Below are 20,558 nucleotides of genomic sequence, written 5' to 3' on the forward strand. Positions count from 1 at the left end.
CTGAACTGAACCCAACCTTGACCTGAAGACATGAGACAGTTGAATGACAGGGTTATAGTCTGAAGACATGAGACAGTTGAATGACAGGGTTATAGTCTGAAGACATGAGACAGCTGAATGACAGGGTTATAGTCTGAAGACATGAGACAGTTGAATGACAGGGTTATAGTCTGAAGACATGAGACAGTAGAATGACAGGGTTATAGTCTGAAGACATGAGAGCAGTTGAATGACAGGGTTATGGTCTGAAGACATGAGACAGTTGAATGACAGGGTTATAGTCTGAAGACATGAGACAGTTGAATGACAGCGTTATAGTCTGAAGACATGAGACAGTAGAATGACAGGGTTATAGTCTGAAGACATGAGGGACAGTTGGATGACAGGGTTATAGTCTGAAGACATGAAACAGGGTTATAGTCTGAAGACATGAGACAGTTGAATGACAGGGTTATAGTCTGAAGACATGAGACAGTTGAATGACAGGGTTATAGTCTGAAGACATGAGACAGCAGAATGACAGGGTTATAGTCTGAAGACATGAGACAGTTGAATGACAGGGTTATAGTCTGAAGACATGAAACAGGGTTATAGTCTGAAGACATGAGACAGTTGAATGACAGGGTTATAGTCTGAAGACAGTGAGACAGTTGAATGACAGGGTTATAGTCTGAAGACATGAGACAGTGCCAGAATGACAGGGGTTATAGTCTGAAGACATGAGACAGTTGAATGACAGGGTTATAGTCTGAAGACATGAGACAGTAGAATGACAGGGTTATAGTCTGAAGACATGAGACAGTTGAATGACAGGGTTATAGTCTAGACAGGAAGACATGGACTGAAGGACAGGGGTTATGCAGTTCCTGAAGACATGAGACGGTAGAATGACAGGGTTATAGTCTGAAGACATGAGACAGTTGAATGACAGGGTTATAGTCTCGAAGACATGAGACAGTTGAATGACAGGGTTATAGTCTGAAGACATGAGACAGTTGAATGACAGGGTTATAGTCTGAAGACATGAGACAGTTGAATGACAGGGTTATAGTCTGAAGACATGAGACAGCAGAATGACAGGGTTATAGTCTGAAGACATGAGACAGTAGAATGACAGGGTTATAGTCTGAAGACATGAGACAGGGTTATAGTCTGAAGACATGAGACAGCTGAATGACAGGGTTATAGTCTGAAGACATGAGACAGTTGAATGACAGGGTTATAGTCTGAAGACATGAGACAGTAGAATGACAGGGTTATAGTCTGAAGACATGAGACAGTTGAATGACAGGGTTATAGTCTGAAGACATGAGACAGTTGAATGACAGGGTTATAGTCTGAAGACATGAGACAGTTGAATGACAGGGTTATAGTCTGAAGACATGAGACAGTTGAATGACAGGGTTATAGTCTGAAGACATGAGACAGTTGAATGACAGGGTTATAGTCTGAAGACATGAGACAGTTGAATGATAGTGTTATAGTCTGAAGACATGAGACAGCAGAATGACAGGGTTATAGTCTGAAGACATGAGACAGTTGAATGACAGGGTTATAGTCTGAAGACATGAGACAGCTGAATGACAGGGTTATAGTCTGAAGACATGAGACAGTAGAATGACAGGGTTATAGTCTGAAGACATGAGACAGCAGAATGACAGGGTTATAGTCTGAAGACATGAGACAGTTGAATGACAGGGTTATAGTCTGAAGACATGAGACAGTTGAATGACAGGGTTATAGTCTGAAGACATGAGACAGTTGAATGACAGGGTTATAGTCTGAAGACATGAGACAGCTGAATGACAGGGTTATAGTCTGAAGACATGAGACAGTTGAATGACAGGGTTATAGTCTGAAGACATGAGACAGTTGAATGACAGGGTTATAGTCTGAAGACATGAGACAGCTGAATGACAGGGTTATAGTCTGAAGACATGAGACAGTTGAATGACAGGGTTATAGTCTGAAGACATGAGACAGCAGAATGACAGGGTTAGGGTCTGAAGACATGAGACAGTTGAATGACAGGGTTATAGTCTGAAGACATGAGACAGTTGAATGACAGGGTTATAGTCTGAAGACATGACAGTTGAATGACAGGGTTGAGTCTGAAGACATGAGACAGTTGAATGACAGGGTTATGGTCTGAAGACATGAGACAGTTGAATGACAAAGGGTTATAGTCTGAAGACATGAGACAGTTGAAGACAGGGTTAGGGTCTGAAGACATGAGACAGTTGAATGACAGGGTTATAGTCTGAAGACATGAGACAGCTGAATGACAGGGTTATGGTCTGAAGACATGAGACAGTTGAATGACAGGGTTAGGTCTGAAGACATGAGACAGTTAAATGACAGGGTTATAGTCTGAAGACATGAGACAGCAGAATGACAGGGTTATAGTCTGAAGACATGAGACAGTTGAATGACAGGGTTATAGTCTGAAGACATGAGACAGTAGAATGACAGGGTTATAGTCTGCGAAGACATGAGACAGCAGAATGACAGGGTTATAGTCTGAAGACATCAGACAGTTGAATGACAGGGTTATAGTCTGAAGACATCAGACAGTTGAATGACAGGGTTATAGTCTGAAGACATGAGACAGTAGAATGACAGGGTTATAGTCTGAAGACATGAGACAGTTGAATGACAGGGTTATAGTCTGAAGACATGAGACAGTTGAATGACAGGGTTATAGTCTAAGACATGAGACAGCAGAATGACAGGGTTATAGTCTGAAGACAGAGACAGTTGAATGACATGGTTATAGTCTGAAGACATGAAACAGTTGAATGACAGGGTTATGGGTCTAAAGACATGAGACAGTTGAATGACAGGGTTATAGTCTGAAGACATGAGACAGTTGAATGACAGGGTTAGGGTCTGAAGACATGAGACAGTTGAATGACAGGGTTATAGTCTGAAGACATGAGACAGTTGAATGACAGGGTTAGGGTCTGAAGACATGAGACAGTTGAATGACAGGGTTATAGTCTGAAGACATGAGACACAGTTGAATGACAGGGTTATGGTCTGAAGACATGAGACAGTTGAATGACAGGGTTAGGGTCTGAAGACATGAGACAGTTAAATGACAGGGTTATAGTCTGAAGACATGAGACAGTTGAATGACAGGGTTATAGTCTGAAGACATGAGACAGTGGAATGACAGGGTTAGGGTCTGAAGACATGATACAGTGAATGACAGGGTTAGGGTCTGAAGACATGAGACAGAGAATGACAGGGTTATAGTCTGAAGACATGAGACAGTAGAATGACAGGGGTTATAGTCTGAAGACATGAGACAGTAGAATGACAGGGTATAGTCTGAAGACAGGAGACAGTTGAATGACAGGGTTATAGTCTGAAGACATGAGACAGTTGAATGACAGGGTTATAGTCTGAAGACAGGAGACAGCAGAATGACAGGGTAGTGGTCTGGAAGACATGAGACAGTAGAATGACAGGGTTATAGTCTGAAGACATGAGACAACGTAGAATGACAGGGTTATAGTCTGAAGACATGAGACAGTAGAATGACAGGGTTATGGTCTGAAGACATGAGACAGTAGAATGACAGGGTTATAGTCTGAAGACATGAGACAGCAGAATGACAGGGTTATAGTCTGAAGACATGAGACAGTAGAATGACAGGGTTATAGTCTGAAGACATGAGACAGTAGAATGACAGGGGTTAGTAGTCTGAAGACATGAGACAGTTGAATGACAGGGTTATAGTCTGAAGACATGAGACAGTTGAATGACAGGGTTATAGTCTGAAGACATGAGACAGTTGAATGACAGGGTTATAGTCTGAAGACATGAGACAGTTGAATGACAGGGTTATAGTCTGAAGACATGAGACAGTTGAATGACAGGTTATAGTCTGAAGACATGAGACAGCAGAATGACAGGGTTATAGTCTGAAGACATGAGACAGCAGAATGACAGGGTTATAGTCTGAAGACATGAGACAGCAGAATGACAGGGTTATGGTCTGAAGACATGAGACAGTTGAATGACAGGGTTATAGTCTGAAGACAGAGACAGTTGAATGACAGGGTTATAGTCTGAAGACATGAGACAGTTGAATGACAGGGTTATGGTCTGAAGACATGAGACAGTTGAATGACAGGGTTATAGTCTGAAGACAGGAGACAGTTGAATGACAGGGTTATAGTCTGAAGACATGAGACAGTTGAATGACAGGGTTATAGTCTGAAGACATGAGACAGCAGAATGACAGGGTTATAGTCTGAAGACATGAGACAGCAGAATGACAGGGTTATAGTCTGAAGACATGAGACAGCAGAATGACAGGGTTATAGTCTGAAGACATGAGACAGTTGAATGACATGGTTATAGTCTGAAGACATGAAACAGTTGAATGACAGGGTTAAGGTCTGAAGACATGAGACAGTTGAATGACAGGGTTATAGTCTGAAGACATGAGAAGTTGAATGACAGGGTTAGGGTCTGAAGACACTGAGACAGTTGAATGACAGGGTTATAGTCTGAAGACATGAGACAGTTGAATGACAGGGTTAGGGGTCTGAAGACATGAGACAGTTGAATGACAGAGGTTATAGTCTGAAGACATGAGACAGTTGAATGACAGGGTTATGGTCTGAAGACATGAGACAGTTGAATGACAGGGTTAGGGTCTGAAGACATGAGACAGTTAAATGACAGGGTTATAGTCTGAAGACATGAGACAGCAGAATGACAGGGTTATAGTCTGAAGACATGAGGACAGTTGAATGACAGGGTTATAGTCTGAAGACATGAGACAGTTGAATGACAGGGTTATAGTCTGAAGACAGGGAGACAGCAGAATGACAGGGTTATGGTCTGAAGACATGGAGACAGTAGAATGACAGGGTTATAGTCTGAAGACATGAGACAGCAGAATGACAGGGTTATAGTCTGAAGACATGAGACAGTAGAATGACAGGGTTATGGTCTAAAAGACATGAGACAGTAGAATGACAGGGGTTATAGTCTGAAGACATGAGACAGCAGAATGACAGGGTTATAGTCTGAAGACATGAGACAGTAGAATGACAGGGTTATAGTCTGGAAGACATGAGACAGTAGAATGACAGGGTTATGGTCTGAAGACATGAGACAGTTGAATGACAGGGTTATAGTCTGAAGACATGAGACAGTTGAATGACAGGGTTATAGTCTGAAGACATGAGACAGTTGAATGACAGGGTTATAGTCTGAAGACATGAGACAGCAGAATGAGCAGGGTTATAGTCTGAAGACATGAGACAGTTGAATGACAGGGTTATAGTCTGAAGACATGAGACAGTTGAATGACAGGGTTATAGTCTGAAGACATGAGACAGCAGAATGACAGGGTTATAGTCTGAAGACGATGAGACAGCAGAATGACAGGGTTATAGTCTGAAGACATGAGACAGTTGAATGACAGGGTTATAGTCTGAAGACAGGAGACAGTTGAATGACAGGGTTATAGTCTGAAGACATGAGACAGTTGAATGACAGGGTTATGGTCTGAAGACATGAGACAGTTGAATGACAGGGTTATAGTCTGAAGACAGGAGACAGTTGAATGACAGGGTTATAGTCTGCAGAAGACATGAGACAGTTGAATGACAGGGTTATAGTCTGGAAGACATGAGACAGCAGAATGACAGGGTTATAGTCTGAAGACATGAGACAGCAGAATGACAGGGTTATAGTCTGAAGACATGAGACAGCAGAATGACAGGGTTATAGTCTGAAGACATGAGACAGATGAATGACAGGGTTAGGGTCTGAAGACATGAGACAGTTGAATGACAGGGTTATAGTCTGAAGACATGAGACAGTTGAATGACAGGGTTATAGTCTGAAGACATGAGACAGTTGAATGACAGGGTTATGGTCTGAAGACATGAGACAGTTGAATGACAGGGTTAGGGTCTGAAGACATGAGACAGCAGAATGACAGGGTTAGGGTCTGAAGACATGAGACAGTTGAATGACAGGGTTATGGTCTGAAGACATGAGACAGTTGAATGACAGGGTTAGGGTCTGAAGACATGAGACAGTTAAATGACAGGGTTATAGTCTGAAGACATGAGACAGCAGAATGACAGGTTATAGTCTGAAGACATGAGACAGTTGAATGACAGGGTTATAGTCTGAAGACATGAGACAGTAGAATGACAGGGTTATAGTCTGAAGTCATGAGACAGTTGAATGACAGGGTTATAGTCTGAAGAGCATGAGACAGCAGAATGACAGGGTTATGGTCTGAAGACATGAGACAGTTGAATGACAGGTTATAGTCTGAAGACATGAGACAGCAGAATGACAGGGTTATAGTCTGAAGACATGAGACAGTTGAATGACAGGTTATAGTCTGAAGACATGAGACAGCAGAATGACAGGGTTAGGGTCTGAAGACATGAGACAGTTGAATGACAGGGTTATAGTCTGAAGACATGAGACAGTTGAATGACAGGGTTATAGTCTGAAGACATGACAGTTGAATGACAGGGTTAGGGTCTGAAGACATGAGACAGTTGAATGACAGGGTTATGGTCTGAAGACATGAGACAGTTGAATGACAGGGTTATAGTCTGAAGACATGAGACAGTTGAATGACAGGGTTAGGGTCTGAAGACATGAGACAGTTGAATGACAGGGTTATAGTCTGAAGACATGAGACAGTTGAATGACAGGGTTATGGTCTGAAGACATGAGACAGTTGAATGACAGGGTTATGGTCTGAAGACATGAGACAGTTGAATGACAGGGTTAGGGTCTGAAGACATGAGACAGTTAAATGACAGGGTTATAGTCTGAAGACATGAGACAGCAGAATGACAGGGTTATAGTCTGAAGACATGAGACAGTTGAATGACAGGGTTATAGTCTGAAGACATGAGACAGTAGAATGACAGGGTTAGGGTCTGAAGACATGAGACAGTTAAATGACAGGGTTATAGTCTGAAGACATGAGACAGCAGAATGACAGGGTTATAGTCTGAAGACATGAGACAGTTGAATGACAGGGTTATAGTCTGAAGACATGAGACAGTAGAATGACAGGGTTATAGTCTGAAGACATGAGACAGTTGAATGACAGGGTTATAGTCTGAAGACATGAGACAGCAGAATGACAGGGTTATAGTCTGAAGACATGAGACAGTTGAATGACATGGTTATAGTCTGAAGACATGAAACAGTTGAATGACAGGGTTAGGGTCTGAAGACATGAGACAGTTGAATGACAGGGGTTATAGTCTGAAAGACATGAGACAGTTGAATGACAGGGTTAGGGTCTGAAGACATGAGACAGTTGAATGACAGGGTTATAGTCTGAAGACATGAGACAGTTGAATGACAGGGTTAGGGTCTGAAGACATGAGACAGTTGAATGACAGGGTTATAGTCTGAAGACATGAGACAGTTGAATGACAGGGTTATGGTCTGAAGACATGAGACAGTTGAATGACAGGGTTAGGGTCTGAAGACATGAGACAGTTAAATGACAGGGTTATAGTCTGAAGACATGAGACAGTTGAATGACAGGGTTATAGTCTGAAGACATGAGACAGTTGAATGACAGGGTTATGGTCTGAAGACATGAGACAGTTGAATGACAGGGTTAGGGTCTGAAGACATGAGACAGTTAAATGACAGGGTTATAGTCTGAAGACATGAGACAGCAGAATGACAGGGTTATAGTCTGAAGACATGAGACAGTTGAATGACAGGGTTATAGTCTGAAGACATGAGACAGTAGAATGACAGGGTTATAGTCTGAAGACATGAGACAGCAGAATGACAGGGTTATAGTCTGAAGACATGAGACAGTTGAATGACAGGGTTATAGTCTGAAGACATGAGACAGTTGAATGACAGGGTATGGTCTGAAGACATGAGACAGTTGAATGACAGGGTTATAGTCTGAAGACATGAGACAGTTGAATGACAGGGTTATAGTCTGAAGACATGAGACAGTTGAATGACAGGGTTATAGTCTGAAGACATGAGACAGCAGAATGACAGGGTTATAGTCTGAAGACATGAGACAGTTGAATGACATGGTTATAGTCTGAAGACATGAAACAGTTGAATGACAGGGTTAGGGTCTGAAGACATGAGACAGTTGAATGACAGGGGTTATAGTCTGAAGACATGAGACAGCTGAATGACAGGGTTAGGTCTGAAGACATGAGACAGTTGAATGACAGGGTTATAGTCTGAAGACATGAGACAGTTGAATGACAGGGTTAGGGTCCTGAAGACATGAGACAGTTGAATGACAGGGTTATGGTCTGAAGACATGAGACAGTTGAATGACAGGGTTAGGGTCTGGAAGACATGAGACAGTTAAATGACAGGGTTATAGTCTGAAGACATGAGACAGCAGAATGACAGGGTTATAGTCTAGAAGACATGAGACAGTTGAATGACAGGGTTATAGTCTGAAGACATGAGACAGTTGAATGACAGGGTTATAGTCTGAAGACAGGAGACAGCAGAATGACAGGGTTATGGTCTGAAGACATGAGACAGTAGAATGACAGGGTTATAGTCTGAAGACAGGAGACAGTTGAATGACAGGGTTATGGTCTGAAGACATGAGACAGTTGAATGACAGGGTTAGGGTCTGAAGACATGAGACAGTTAAATGACAGGGTTATAGTCTGAAGACATGAGACAGCAGAATGACAGGGTTATAGTCTGAAGACATGAGACAGTTGAATGACAGGGTTATAGTCTGAAGACATGAGACAGTTGAATGACAGGGTTATAGTCTGAAGACAGGAGACAGCAGAATGACAGGGTTATGGTCTGAAGACATGAGACAGTAGAATGACAGGGTTATAGTCTGAAGACATGAGACAGCAGAATGACAGGGGTTATAGTCTGAAGACATGAGACAGTAGAATGACAGGGTTATGGTCTGAAGACATGAGACAGTAGAATGACAGGGGTTATAGTCTGAAGACATGAGACAGCAGAATGACAGGGTTATAGTCTGAAGACATGAGACAGCAGAATGACAGGGTTATAGTCTGAAGACATGAGACAGCAGAATGACAGGGTTATGGTCTGAAGACATGAGACAGTTGAATGACAGGGTTATAGTCTGAAGACATGAGACAGTTGAATGACAGGGTTATAGTCTGAAGACATGAGACAGTTGAATGACAGGGTTATAGTCTGAAGACATGAGACAGCAGAATGACAGGGTTATAGTCTGAAGACATGAGACAGTTGAATGACAGGGTTATAGTCTGAAGACATGAGACAGTTGAATGACAGAGTTATAGTCTGAAGACATGAGACAGCAGAATGACAGGGTTATAGTCTGAAGACATGAGACAGCAGAATGACAGGGTTATAGTCTGAAGACATGAGACAGTTGAATGACAGGGTTATAGTCTGAAGACAGGAGACAGTTGAATGACAGGGTTATAGTCTGAAGACATGAGACAGTTGAATGACAGGGTTATGGTCTGAAGACATGAGACAGTTGAATGACAGGGTTATAGTCTGAAGACAGGAGACAGTTGAATGACAGGGTTATAGTCTGAAGACATGAGACAGTTGAATGACAGGGTTATAGTCTGAAGACATGAGACAGCAGAATGACAGGGTTATAGTCTGAAGACATGAGACAGCAGAATGACAGGGTTATAGTCTGAAGACATGAGACAGCAGAATGACAGGGTTATAGTCTGAAGACATGAGACAGTTGAATGACAGGGTTATAGGTCTGAAGACATGAGACAGTTGAATGACAGGGTTATAGTCTGAAGACATGAGACAGTTGAATGACAGGGTTATAGTCTGAAGACATGAGACAGTTGAATGACAGGGTTATGGTCTGAAGACATGAGACAGTTGAATGACAGGGGTTAAGGTCTGAAGACCATGAGACAGCAGAATGACAGGGTTAGGGTCTGAAGACATGAGACAGTTGAATGACAGGGTTATAGTCTGAAGACATGAGACAGTTGAATGACAGGGTTATAGTCTGAAGACATGAGACAGTAGAATGACAGGGTTATAGTCTGAAGACATGAGACAGTAGAATGACAGGGTTATAGTCTGAAGACATGAGACAGCAGAATGACAGGGTTATAGTCTGAAGACATGAGACAGCAGAATGACAGGGTTATAGTCTGAAGACATGAGACAGTTGAATGACAGGGTTAGGGTTACATAGTCCATCATAGAACCACAGCAATAGGACAACAGTTAAGTCCCATTTTTTGATTTTTAGTTCATGTAACATGTCAATAACCTTTACACAAAAAAAAAAAACATATTTGAACACAAACCAGTACAGGGGCCGTTCCTGTAATCTCCTTATGTTCTGTCAGACCTAACTTCAACCCGCAGAACCTCCAGGGTGGGTTCCACACCAAGAACCCTCCCCACCAGAACCTGAGGGCTGCGTTTGGGTCCAACACCAAGCTGACGGTCCGACAGATCCCACCGGAACTCAACAACATCTCCAAGCTTAACCAACACTTCAGCAAGTTCGGGACCATCGTCAACTTACAGGTTGGGGACTGGTCGGCTAACAACACCTTTCTGCTTTAGGCTGGAATGATTTTGGAAGTATGGCACCCTATTCCCCAATATAGTGCACTACTGCTCAGTGAGTGAGGGTTAACCTAACCCCTCTCCCCTCTAGGTGACCTATGGTAGTGACCCGGAGGGTGCCCTGATCCAGTTTGGCTGTCACGAGGAGGCTAAACGGGCCATGCAGAGTCCCGAGGCCGTTCTCAACAACCGCTTTATTAGGGTCCACTGGCACCGTGAGGACGGGACGGGACCACAACAGGGGACGGGACCGCAACAGGGGACGGGACCGCAACAGGGGACGGGACCGCAACAGGGGACGGGACCACAACAGGGGACGGGACCGCAACAGGGGACGGGACCACCACAGGGGACGGGACCACAGGGGCAGCAACACCATCAACCACACTCACTCATGGTAAGGATACATCCCAAATAGCACCCTGTTCCCTATAATAGTGCACTACTTTAGACCAGAGCCCTATGGACGGGGGGGTCAAAAGTGGTGCACTTGGATTTAGGAAGCACCTTTTCATCAGACGGCCATTTTGCCCAATGCCACTGATTTATTAGCGACCTCAGTTTTAGACTCTTAATTTTAGGATCCAGAGTTTTTCCTGCTGGTTGGGTCAAACAGCAACGTAATGGACCTTCTATGTTATGTTGTTGACCTTGTTTGTTTGTTTGTTTGTTTGTTGTTGTTGTTGTGTGAACTCCAGCAGGTGCAGCAGTCAGCCACTAGTCTGAAACAGTCAGTCAAAGACCGCCTGGGCCCTCTGCCTTCTGACAGCTCAGAGCCCAACCAAGACTCTAGTGTTGCCTCTCAGAATGCCTTCAAATCTAACCTATCGGTGAAGGAGAGGCTGGGCTTCCCCCTCTAAACCAGGAAGTAACCCTAGTGGACCGGCAGGAAAGGTGAGGGGGAAAAAACGGTCCTCCCTCTTCTCTTTTTCAATATATTGACAGTTCTCTGTGTTGATGGTGGAATGATCTAGAAGTGTCTCTCTCTCCCTGAGTGACTTAACCTGGCAACTCTTTTTGTAGAAAATTCCCTTCTCCCACTCCTTGACTGATATTTCGTAGGAAATTCCGCCTCTTCCGAGGTAGATTGGATAGAGATTGGCTAATGGGGAATTTTCTACAACTGTACCTTTTTTTAAAGGAAAAATCTACTCAAACTATCTTTTGGTAATTTTTTTCCCGTTAGTCCACTGTTGATACAGTCCCAAAATGTTTTTCACGTCAGCGGTCACGTTTTCAAGATATTGGACTTTGAAGAAGCATTGGGAGAATCTCAATTGCATACTCCTTGCGTCCTCTCTCCTCACCACCACCGCCTCAAAACTCCATTGGATGAGAAAGCTAGAGGTCCCCGCCCATCTGGCCACCTCCTCCAATGGGTTTTCAGGAGGTGAGGAGAGAGGACTCGAGTATGCAAAGTGCCTGCCTCTTGATGTACGGCGTCTGGCGTGAGTAAGGGACACTGCTTCTTCAAAGTCCAATATCTTGAAAACTTGACTGCTGACATGCAAAACATTTTGGGACAAAAAAATATAAATATAAATATAGTTTAATACAATTACCTGGACCTCCATCAGGTGTTCTCCTATATAAGTCCACAGTATAACAGTAGTAATAATACCATTAACTGGACCTCCATCAGGTGTTCTCCTATATAAGTCCACAGTATAACAGTAGTAATAATACCATTAACTGGACCTCCATCAGGTGTTCTCTATATAAGTCCACAGTATAACAGTAGTAATAATACCATTAACTGGACCTCCATCAGGTGTTCTCCTATATAAGTCCTCAGTATAACAGTAGTAATAATACCATTAACTGGACCTCCATCAGGTGTTCTCCTATATAAGTCCACAGTATAACAGTAGTAATAATACCATTAACTGGACCTCCATCAGGTGTTCTCCTATATAAGTCCACAGTATAACAGTAGTAATAATACCATTAACTGGACCTCCATCAGGTGTTCTCCTATATAAGTCCACAGTATAACAGTAGTAAAAATACCATTAACTGACCTCCATCAGGTGTTCTCCTATATAAGTCCACAGTATAACAGTAGTAATAATACCATTAACTGGACCTCCATCAGGTGTTCTCCTATATAAGTCCACAGTATAACAGTAGTAATAATACCATTAACTGGACCTCCATCAGGTGTTCTCCTATATAAGTCCACAGTATAACAGTAGTAATAATACCATTAACTGGACCTCCATCAGGTGTTCTCCTATATAAGTCCACAGTATAACAGTAGTAATAATACCATTAACTGGACCTCCATCAGGTGTTCTCCTATATAAGTCCACACAGTATAACAGTAGTAATAATAACATTAACTGGACCTCCATCAGGTGTTCTCCTATATAAGTCCACAGTATAACAGTAGTAATAATACCATTAACTGGACCTCCATCAGGTGTTCTCTATATAAGTCCACAGTATAACAGTAGTAATAATACCATTAACTGGACCTCCATCAGGTGTTCTCCTATATAAGTCCACAGTATAACAGTAGTAATAATACCATTAACTGGACCTCCATCAGGTGTTCTCCTATATAAGTCCACAGGATAACAGTAGTAATAATACCATTAACTGGACCTCCATCAGGTGTTCTCCTATATAAGTCCACAGTTATAACAGTAGTAATAATACCATTAACTGGACCTCCATCAGGTGTTCTCCTATATAAGTCCACAGTATAACAGTAGTAATAATACCATTAACTGGACCTCCATCAGGTGTTCTCCTATATAAGTCCACAGTATAACAGTAGTAATAATACCATTAACTGGACCTCCATCAGGTGTTCTGCTATATAAGTCCACAGTATAACAGTAGTAATAATACCATTAACTGGACCTCCATCAGGTGTTCTCCTATATAAGTCCACAGTATAACAGTAGTAATAATACCATTAACTGGACCTCCATCAGGTGTTCTCCTATATAAGTCCACAGTATAACAGTAGTAATAATACCATTAACTGGACCTCCATCAGGTGTTCTCCTATATAAGTCCACAGTATAACAGTAGTAATAATATCATTAACTGGACCTCCATCAGGTGTTCTCCTATATAAGTCCACAGTATAACAGTAGTAATAATACCGTTAACTGGACCTCCATCAGGTGTTCTCCTTATAAGTCCACAGTATAACAGTAGTAATAATATCATTAACTGGACCTCCATCAGGTGTTCTCCTATATAAGTCCACAGTATATCAGTAGTAATAATACCATTAACTGGACCTCCATCAGGTGTTCTCCTATAAGTCCACAGTATAACAGTAGTAATAATACCATTAACTGACCTCCATCAGGTGTTCTCCTATATAAGTCCACAGTATAACAGTAGTAATAATACCATTAACTGGACCTCCATCAGGTGTTCTGCTATATAAGTCCACAGTATAACAGTAGTAATAATACCATTAACTGGACCTCCATCAGGTGTTCTGCTATATAAGTCCACAGTATTTAACAGTAGTAATAATACCATTAACTGGACCTCCATCAGGTGTTCTCCTATATAAGTCCACAGTATAACAGTAGTAATAATACCATTAACTGGACCTCCATCAGGTGTTCTCCTATATAAGTCCACAGTATAACAGTAGTAATAATACCATTAACTGGACCTCCATCAGGTGTTCTCCTATATAAGTCCTCAGTATAACAGTAGTAATAATACCATTAACTGGACTCCTCTCCATCAGGTGTTCTCCTATATAAGTCCACAGTATAACAGTAGTAATAATACCATTAACTGGACCTCCATCAGGTGTTCTCCTATATAAGTCCACAGTATAACAGTAGTAATAATACCATTAACTGGACCTCCATCAGGTGTTCTCCTATATAAGTCCACAGTATAACAGTAGTAATAAACCATTAACTGGACCTCCATCAGGTGTTCTCCTATATAAGTCCACAGTATAACAGTAGTAATAATACCATTAACTGGACCTCCATCAGGTGTTCTCCATATAAGTCCACAGTATAACAGTAGTAATAATACCATTAACTGGACCTCCATCAGGTGTTCTCCTATATAAGTCCACAGTATAACAGTAGTAATAATACCATTAACTGGACCTCCATCAGGTGTTCTCCTATATAAGTCCACAGTATAACAGTAGTAATAATACCATTAACTGGACCTCCATCAGGTGTTCTCTATATAAGTCCACAGTATAACAGTAGTAATAATATCATTAACTGGACCTCCATCAGGTGTTCTCCTATATAAGTCCACAGTATAACAGTAGTAATAATACCATTAACTGGACCTCCATCAGGTGTTCTCCTATATAAGTCCACAGTATAACAGTAGCAATAATATCATTAACTGGACCTCCATCAGGTGTTCTCCTATATAAGTCCACAGTATAACAGTAGTAATAATACCATTAACTGGACCTCCATCAGGTGTTCTCCTATATAAGTCCACAGTATAACAGTAGTAATAATACCATTAACTGGACCTCCATCAGGTGTTCTCCTATATAAGTCCACAGTATAACAGTAGTAATAATACCATTAACTGGACCTCCATCAGGTGTTCTCTATATAAGTCCACAGTTATAACAGTAGTAATAATACCATTAACTGGACCTCCATCAGGTGTTCTCCTATATAAGTCCACAGTATAACAGTAGTAATAATATCATTAACTGGACCTCCATCAGGTGTTCTCTATATAAGTCCACAGTATAACAGTAGTAATAATACCATTAACTGGACCTCCATCAGGTGTTCTCCTATATAAGTCCACAGTATAACAGTAGTAATAATACCATTAACTGGACCTCCATCAGGTGTTCTCCTATATAAGTCCACAGTATAACAGTAGTAATAATACCATTAACTGGACCTCCATCAGGTGTTCTCCTATATAAGTCCACAGTATAACAGTAGTAATAATACCATTAACTGGACCTCCATCAGGTGTTCTCCTATATAAGTCCACAGTATAACAGTAGTAATAATACCATTAACTGGACCTCCATCAGGTGTTCTCCTATATAAGTCCACAGTATAACAGTAGTAATAATACCATTAACTGGACCTCCATCAGGTGTTCTCCTATATAAGTCCACAGTATAACAGTAGTAATAATATCATTAACTGGACCTCCATCAGGTGTTCTCCTATATAAGTCCACAGTATAACAGTAGTAATAATACCATTAACTGGACCTCCATCAGGTGTTCTCCTATATAAGTCCACAGTATAACAGTAGTAATAATACCATTAACTGGACCTCCATCAGGTGTTCTCCTATATAAGTCCACAGTATAACAGTAGTAATAATACCATTAACTGGACCTCCATCAGGTGTTCTGCTATATAAGTCCACAGTATAACAGTAGTAATAATACCATTAACTGGACCTCCATCAGGTGTTCTGCTATATAAGTCCACAGTAACAGTAGTAATAATACCATTAACTGGACCTCCATCAGGTGTTCTCCTATATAAGTCCACAGTATAACAGTAGTAATAATACCATTAACTGGACCTCCATCAGGTGTTCTCCTATATAAGTCCACAGTATAACAGTAGTAATAATACCATTAACTGGACCTCCATCAGGTGTTCTCCTATATAAGTCCACAGTATAACAGTAGTAATAATACCATTAACTGGACCTCCATCAGGTGTTCTCCTATATAAGTCCACAGTATAACAGTAGTAATAATACCATTAACTGGACCTCCATCAGGTGTTCTCCTATATAAGTCCACAGTATAACAGTAGTAATAATACCATTAACTGGACCTCCATCAGGTGTTCTCCATATAAGTCCACAGTATAACGGTAGTAATAATACCATTAACTGGACCTCTCCATCAGGTGTTCTCCTATATAAGTCCACAGTATAACAGTAGTAATAATACCATTAACTGGACCTCCATCAGGTGTTCTCCTATATAAGTCCACAGTATAACAGTAGTAATAATACCATTAACTGGACCTCCATCAGGTGTTCTCCTATATAAGTCCACAGTATAACAGTAGTAATAATACCATTAACTGGACCTCCATCAGGTGTTCTCCTATATAAGTCCACAGTATAACAGTAGTAATAATACCATTAACTGGACCTCCTCCATCAGGTGTTCTCCTATATAAGTCCACAGTATAACAGTAGTAATAATACCATTAACTGGACCTCCATCAGGTGTTCTCCTATATAAGTCCACAGTATAACAGTAGTAATAATACCATTAACTGGACCTCCATCAGGTGTTCTCCTATATAAGTCCACAGTATAACAGTAGTAATAATACCATTAACTGGACCTCCATCAGTTGTTCTCCTATATAAGTCCACAGTATAACAGTAGTAATAATACCATTAACTGGACCTCCATCAGGTGTTCTCCTATATAAGTCCACAGTATAACAGTAGTAATAATACCATTAACTGGACCTCCATCAGGTGTTCTCCTATATAAGTCCACAGTGTAACAGTAGTAATAATACCATTAACTGGACCTCCATCAGGTGTTCTCCTATATAAGTCCACAGTATAACAGTAGTAATAATACCATTAACTGGACCTCCATCAGGTGTTCTCCTATATAAGTCCACAGGATAACAGTAGTAATAATACCATTAACTGGACCTCCATCAGGTGTTCTCCTATATAAGTCCACAGTATAACAGTAGTAATAATACCATTAACTGGACCTCCATCAGGTGTTCTCCTATATAAGTCCACAGTATAACAGTAGTAATAATACCATTAACTGGACCTCCATCAGGTGTTCTCCTATATAAGTCCACAGTATAACAGTAGTAATAATACCATTAACTGGACCTCCATCAGGTGTTCTCCTATATAAGTCCACAGTATAACAGTAGTAATAATATCATTAACTGGACCTCCATCAGGTGTTCTCCTATATAAGTCCACAGTATAACAGAAGTAATAATACCATTAACTGGACCTCCATCAGGTGTTCTCCATATAAGTCCATAGTATAACAGTAGTAATAATATCATTAACTGGACCTCCATCAGGTGTTCTCCATATAAGTCCACAGTATAACAGTAGTAATAATACCATTAACTGGACCTCCATCAGGTGTTCTCCTATATAAGTCCACAGTATAACAGTAGTAATAATACCATTAACTGGACCTCCATCAGGTGTTCTCCTATATAAGTCCACAGTTATAACAGTAGTAATAATACCATTAACTGGACCTCCATCAGGTGTTCTCCTATATAAGTCCACAGTATAACAGTAGTAATAATACCATTAACTGGACCTCCATCAGGTGTTCTCCTATATAAGTCCACAGTATAACATAAGTAATAATATCATTAACTGGACCTCCATCAGGTGTTCTCCATATAAGTCCACAGTATAACAGTAGTAATAATATCATTAACTGGACCTCCATCAGGTGTTCTCCTATATAAGTCCACAGTATAACAGTAGTAATAATACCATTAACTGGACCTCCATCAGGTGTTCTCCTATATAAGTCCACAGTTATAACAGTAGTAACAATACCATTAACTTGACCTCCATCAGGTGTTCTCCTATATAAGTCCACAGTTATAACAGTAGTAATAATACCATTAACTGGACCTCCATCAGGTGTTCTCCTATATAAGTCCACAGTATAACAGTAGTAATAATACCATTAACTGGACCTCCATCAGGTGTTCTCCTATATAAGTCCACAGTATAACAGTAGTAATAATACCATTAACTGGACCTCCATCAGGTGTTCTCCTATATAAGTCCACAGTATAACAGTAGTAATAATACCATTAACTGGACCTCCATCAGGTGTTCTCCTATATAAGTCCACAGTATAACAGTAGTAATAATACCATTAACTGGACCTCCATCAGGTGTTCTCCTATATAAGTCCACAGTATAACAGTAGTAATAATACCATTAACTGGACCTCCATCAGGTGTTCTCCTATATAAGTCCATAGTATAACAGTAGTAATAATACCATTAACTGGACCTCCATCAGGTGTTCTCCTATATAAGTCCACAGTATAACAGTAGTAATAATACCATTAACTGGACCTCCATCAGGTGTTCTCCTATATAAGTCCACAGTATAACAGTAGTAATAATACCATTAACTGGACCTCCATCAGGTGTTCTCCTATATAAGTCCACAGTATAACAGTAGTAATAATACCATTAACTGGACCTCCATCAGGTGTTCTCCTATATAAGTCCACAGTATAACAGTAGTAATAATACCATTAACTGGACCTCCATCAGGTGTTCTCCTATATAAGTCCACAGGATAACGGTAGTAATAATACCATTAACTGGACCTCCATCAGGTGTTCTCCTATATAAGTCCACATTATAACAGTAGTAATAATACCATTAACTGGACCTCCATCAGGTGTTCTCCTATATAAGTCCACAGTATAACAGTAGTAATACTATCATTAACTGGACCTCCATCAGGTGTTCTCCTATATAAGTCCACAGTATAACAGTAGTAATAATAACATTAACTGGACCTCCATCAGGTGTTCTCCTATATAAGTCCACAGTATAACAGTAGTAATAATACCATTAACTGGACCTCCATCAGGTGTTCTCCTATATAAGTCCACAGTATAACAGTAGTAATAATACCATTAACTGGACCTCCATCAGGTGTTCTCCTATATAAGTCCACAGTATAACAGTAGTAATACTATCATTAACTGGACCTCCATCAGGTGTTCTCCTATATAAGTCCACAGTATAACAGTAGTAATAATACCATTAACTGGACCTCCATCAGGTGTTCTCCTATATAAGTCCACAGTATAACAGTAGTAATAATACCATTAACTGGACCTCCATCAGGTGTTCTCCTATATAAGTCCACAGTATAACAGTAGTAATAATACCATTAACTGGACCTCCATCAGGTGTTCTCCTATATAAGTCCACAGTATAACAGTAGTAATAATACCATTAACTGGACCTCCATCAGGTGTTCTCCTATATAAGTCCACAGTATAACAGTAGTAATAATATCATTAACTGGACCTCCATCAGGTGTTCTCCTATATAAGTCCTCAGTATAACAGTAGTAATAATACCATTAACTGGACCTCCATCAGGTGTTCTCCATATAAGTCCACAGTATAACAGTAGTAATAATACCATTAACTGGACCTCCATCAGGTGTTCTCCTATATAAGTCCACAGTATAACAGTAGTAATACTATCATTAACTGGACCTCCATCAGGTGTTCTCCTATATAAGTCCACAGTATAACAGTAGTAATAATACCATTAACTGGACCTCCATCAGGTGTTCTCCTATATAAGTCCACAGTATAACAGTAGTAATAATACCATTAACTGGACCTCCTCTCCATCAGGTGTTCTCCACCTCTACGGGGCTGACTAAGACAGTTTACAACATGGCTGCTCTGAAAGCAGCTCAGAAGACTGCTCTGTTTGCTGGGGTCACTGCCACAGAGGAGGCTATGAAGAACAAACAGGTGAGAGAGGAGATGGAGAGGGTGGGGTGGAGGATGAGGAGAGGGGGTGGGATGGATGGAGGAGGAGAGGGTGGGATGGATGGGAGGGAGGAGAGGGTGGGATGGATGGATGAGGAGAGGGTGGGATGGATGGAGGAGGAGAGGGTGGGATGGAGGTTGAGGAGAGGGTGGGATGGATGAGGAGGAGAGGGTGGGATGGATGGAGGAGAGGGTGGGATGGATGGAGGAGGAGGGAGAGGGTGGGATGGATGGAGGAGAGGGTGGGATGGATGGAGGAGAGGGTGGGATGGATGGAGGAGAGGATGGATGGATGGAGGAGGGGTGGGTGGGATGGATGGAGGAGAGGGTGGGATGGATGGAGGAGAGGGTGGGATGGATGGAGGAGAGGGTGGGATGGATGGAGGAGAGGGTGGGATGGATGGAGGAGAGGTGGGTGGGATGGATGGAGGAGAGGGTGGGATGGA

General features: G+C 41.2%; 1 protein-coding gene across 1 annotated transcript in view; it reads left to right on the forward strand.

The window, feature by feature from the left end:
* Nucleotides 1-20,558, forward strand: part of LOC121558794 (RNA-binding protein 26) — a gene marked incomplete at its 5' end in the record, with an annotated part of 40,322 nt that overhangs the window by 6,362 nt on the left and 13,402 nt on the right. The window contains 5 exon segments of the mRNA XM_045217574.1: nucleotides 10,365-10,548; nucleotides 10,682-10,987; nucleotides 11,289-11,442; nucleotides 11,444-11,484; nucleotides 19,972-20,094. Coding sequence (XP_045073509.1) covers nucleotides 10,365-10,548; nucleotides 10,682-10,987; nucleotides 11,289-11,442; nucleotides 11,444-11,484; nucleotides 19,972-20,094 — 808 coding nt within the window.

Source organism: Coregonus clupeaformis, unplaced genomic scaffold (genome assembly GCF_020615455.1).
Source record: "Coregonus clupeaformis isolate EN_2021a unplaced genomic scaffold, ASM2061545v1 scaf1127, whole genome shotgun sequence".
NCBI lineage: Eukaryota > Metazoa > Chordata > Actinopteri > Salmoniformes > Salmonidae > Coregonus > Coregonus clupeaformis.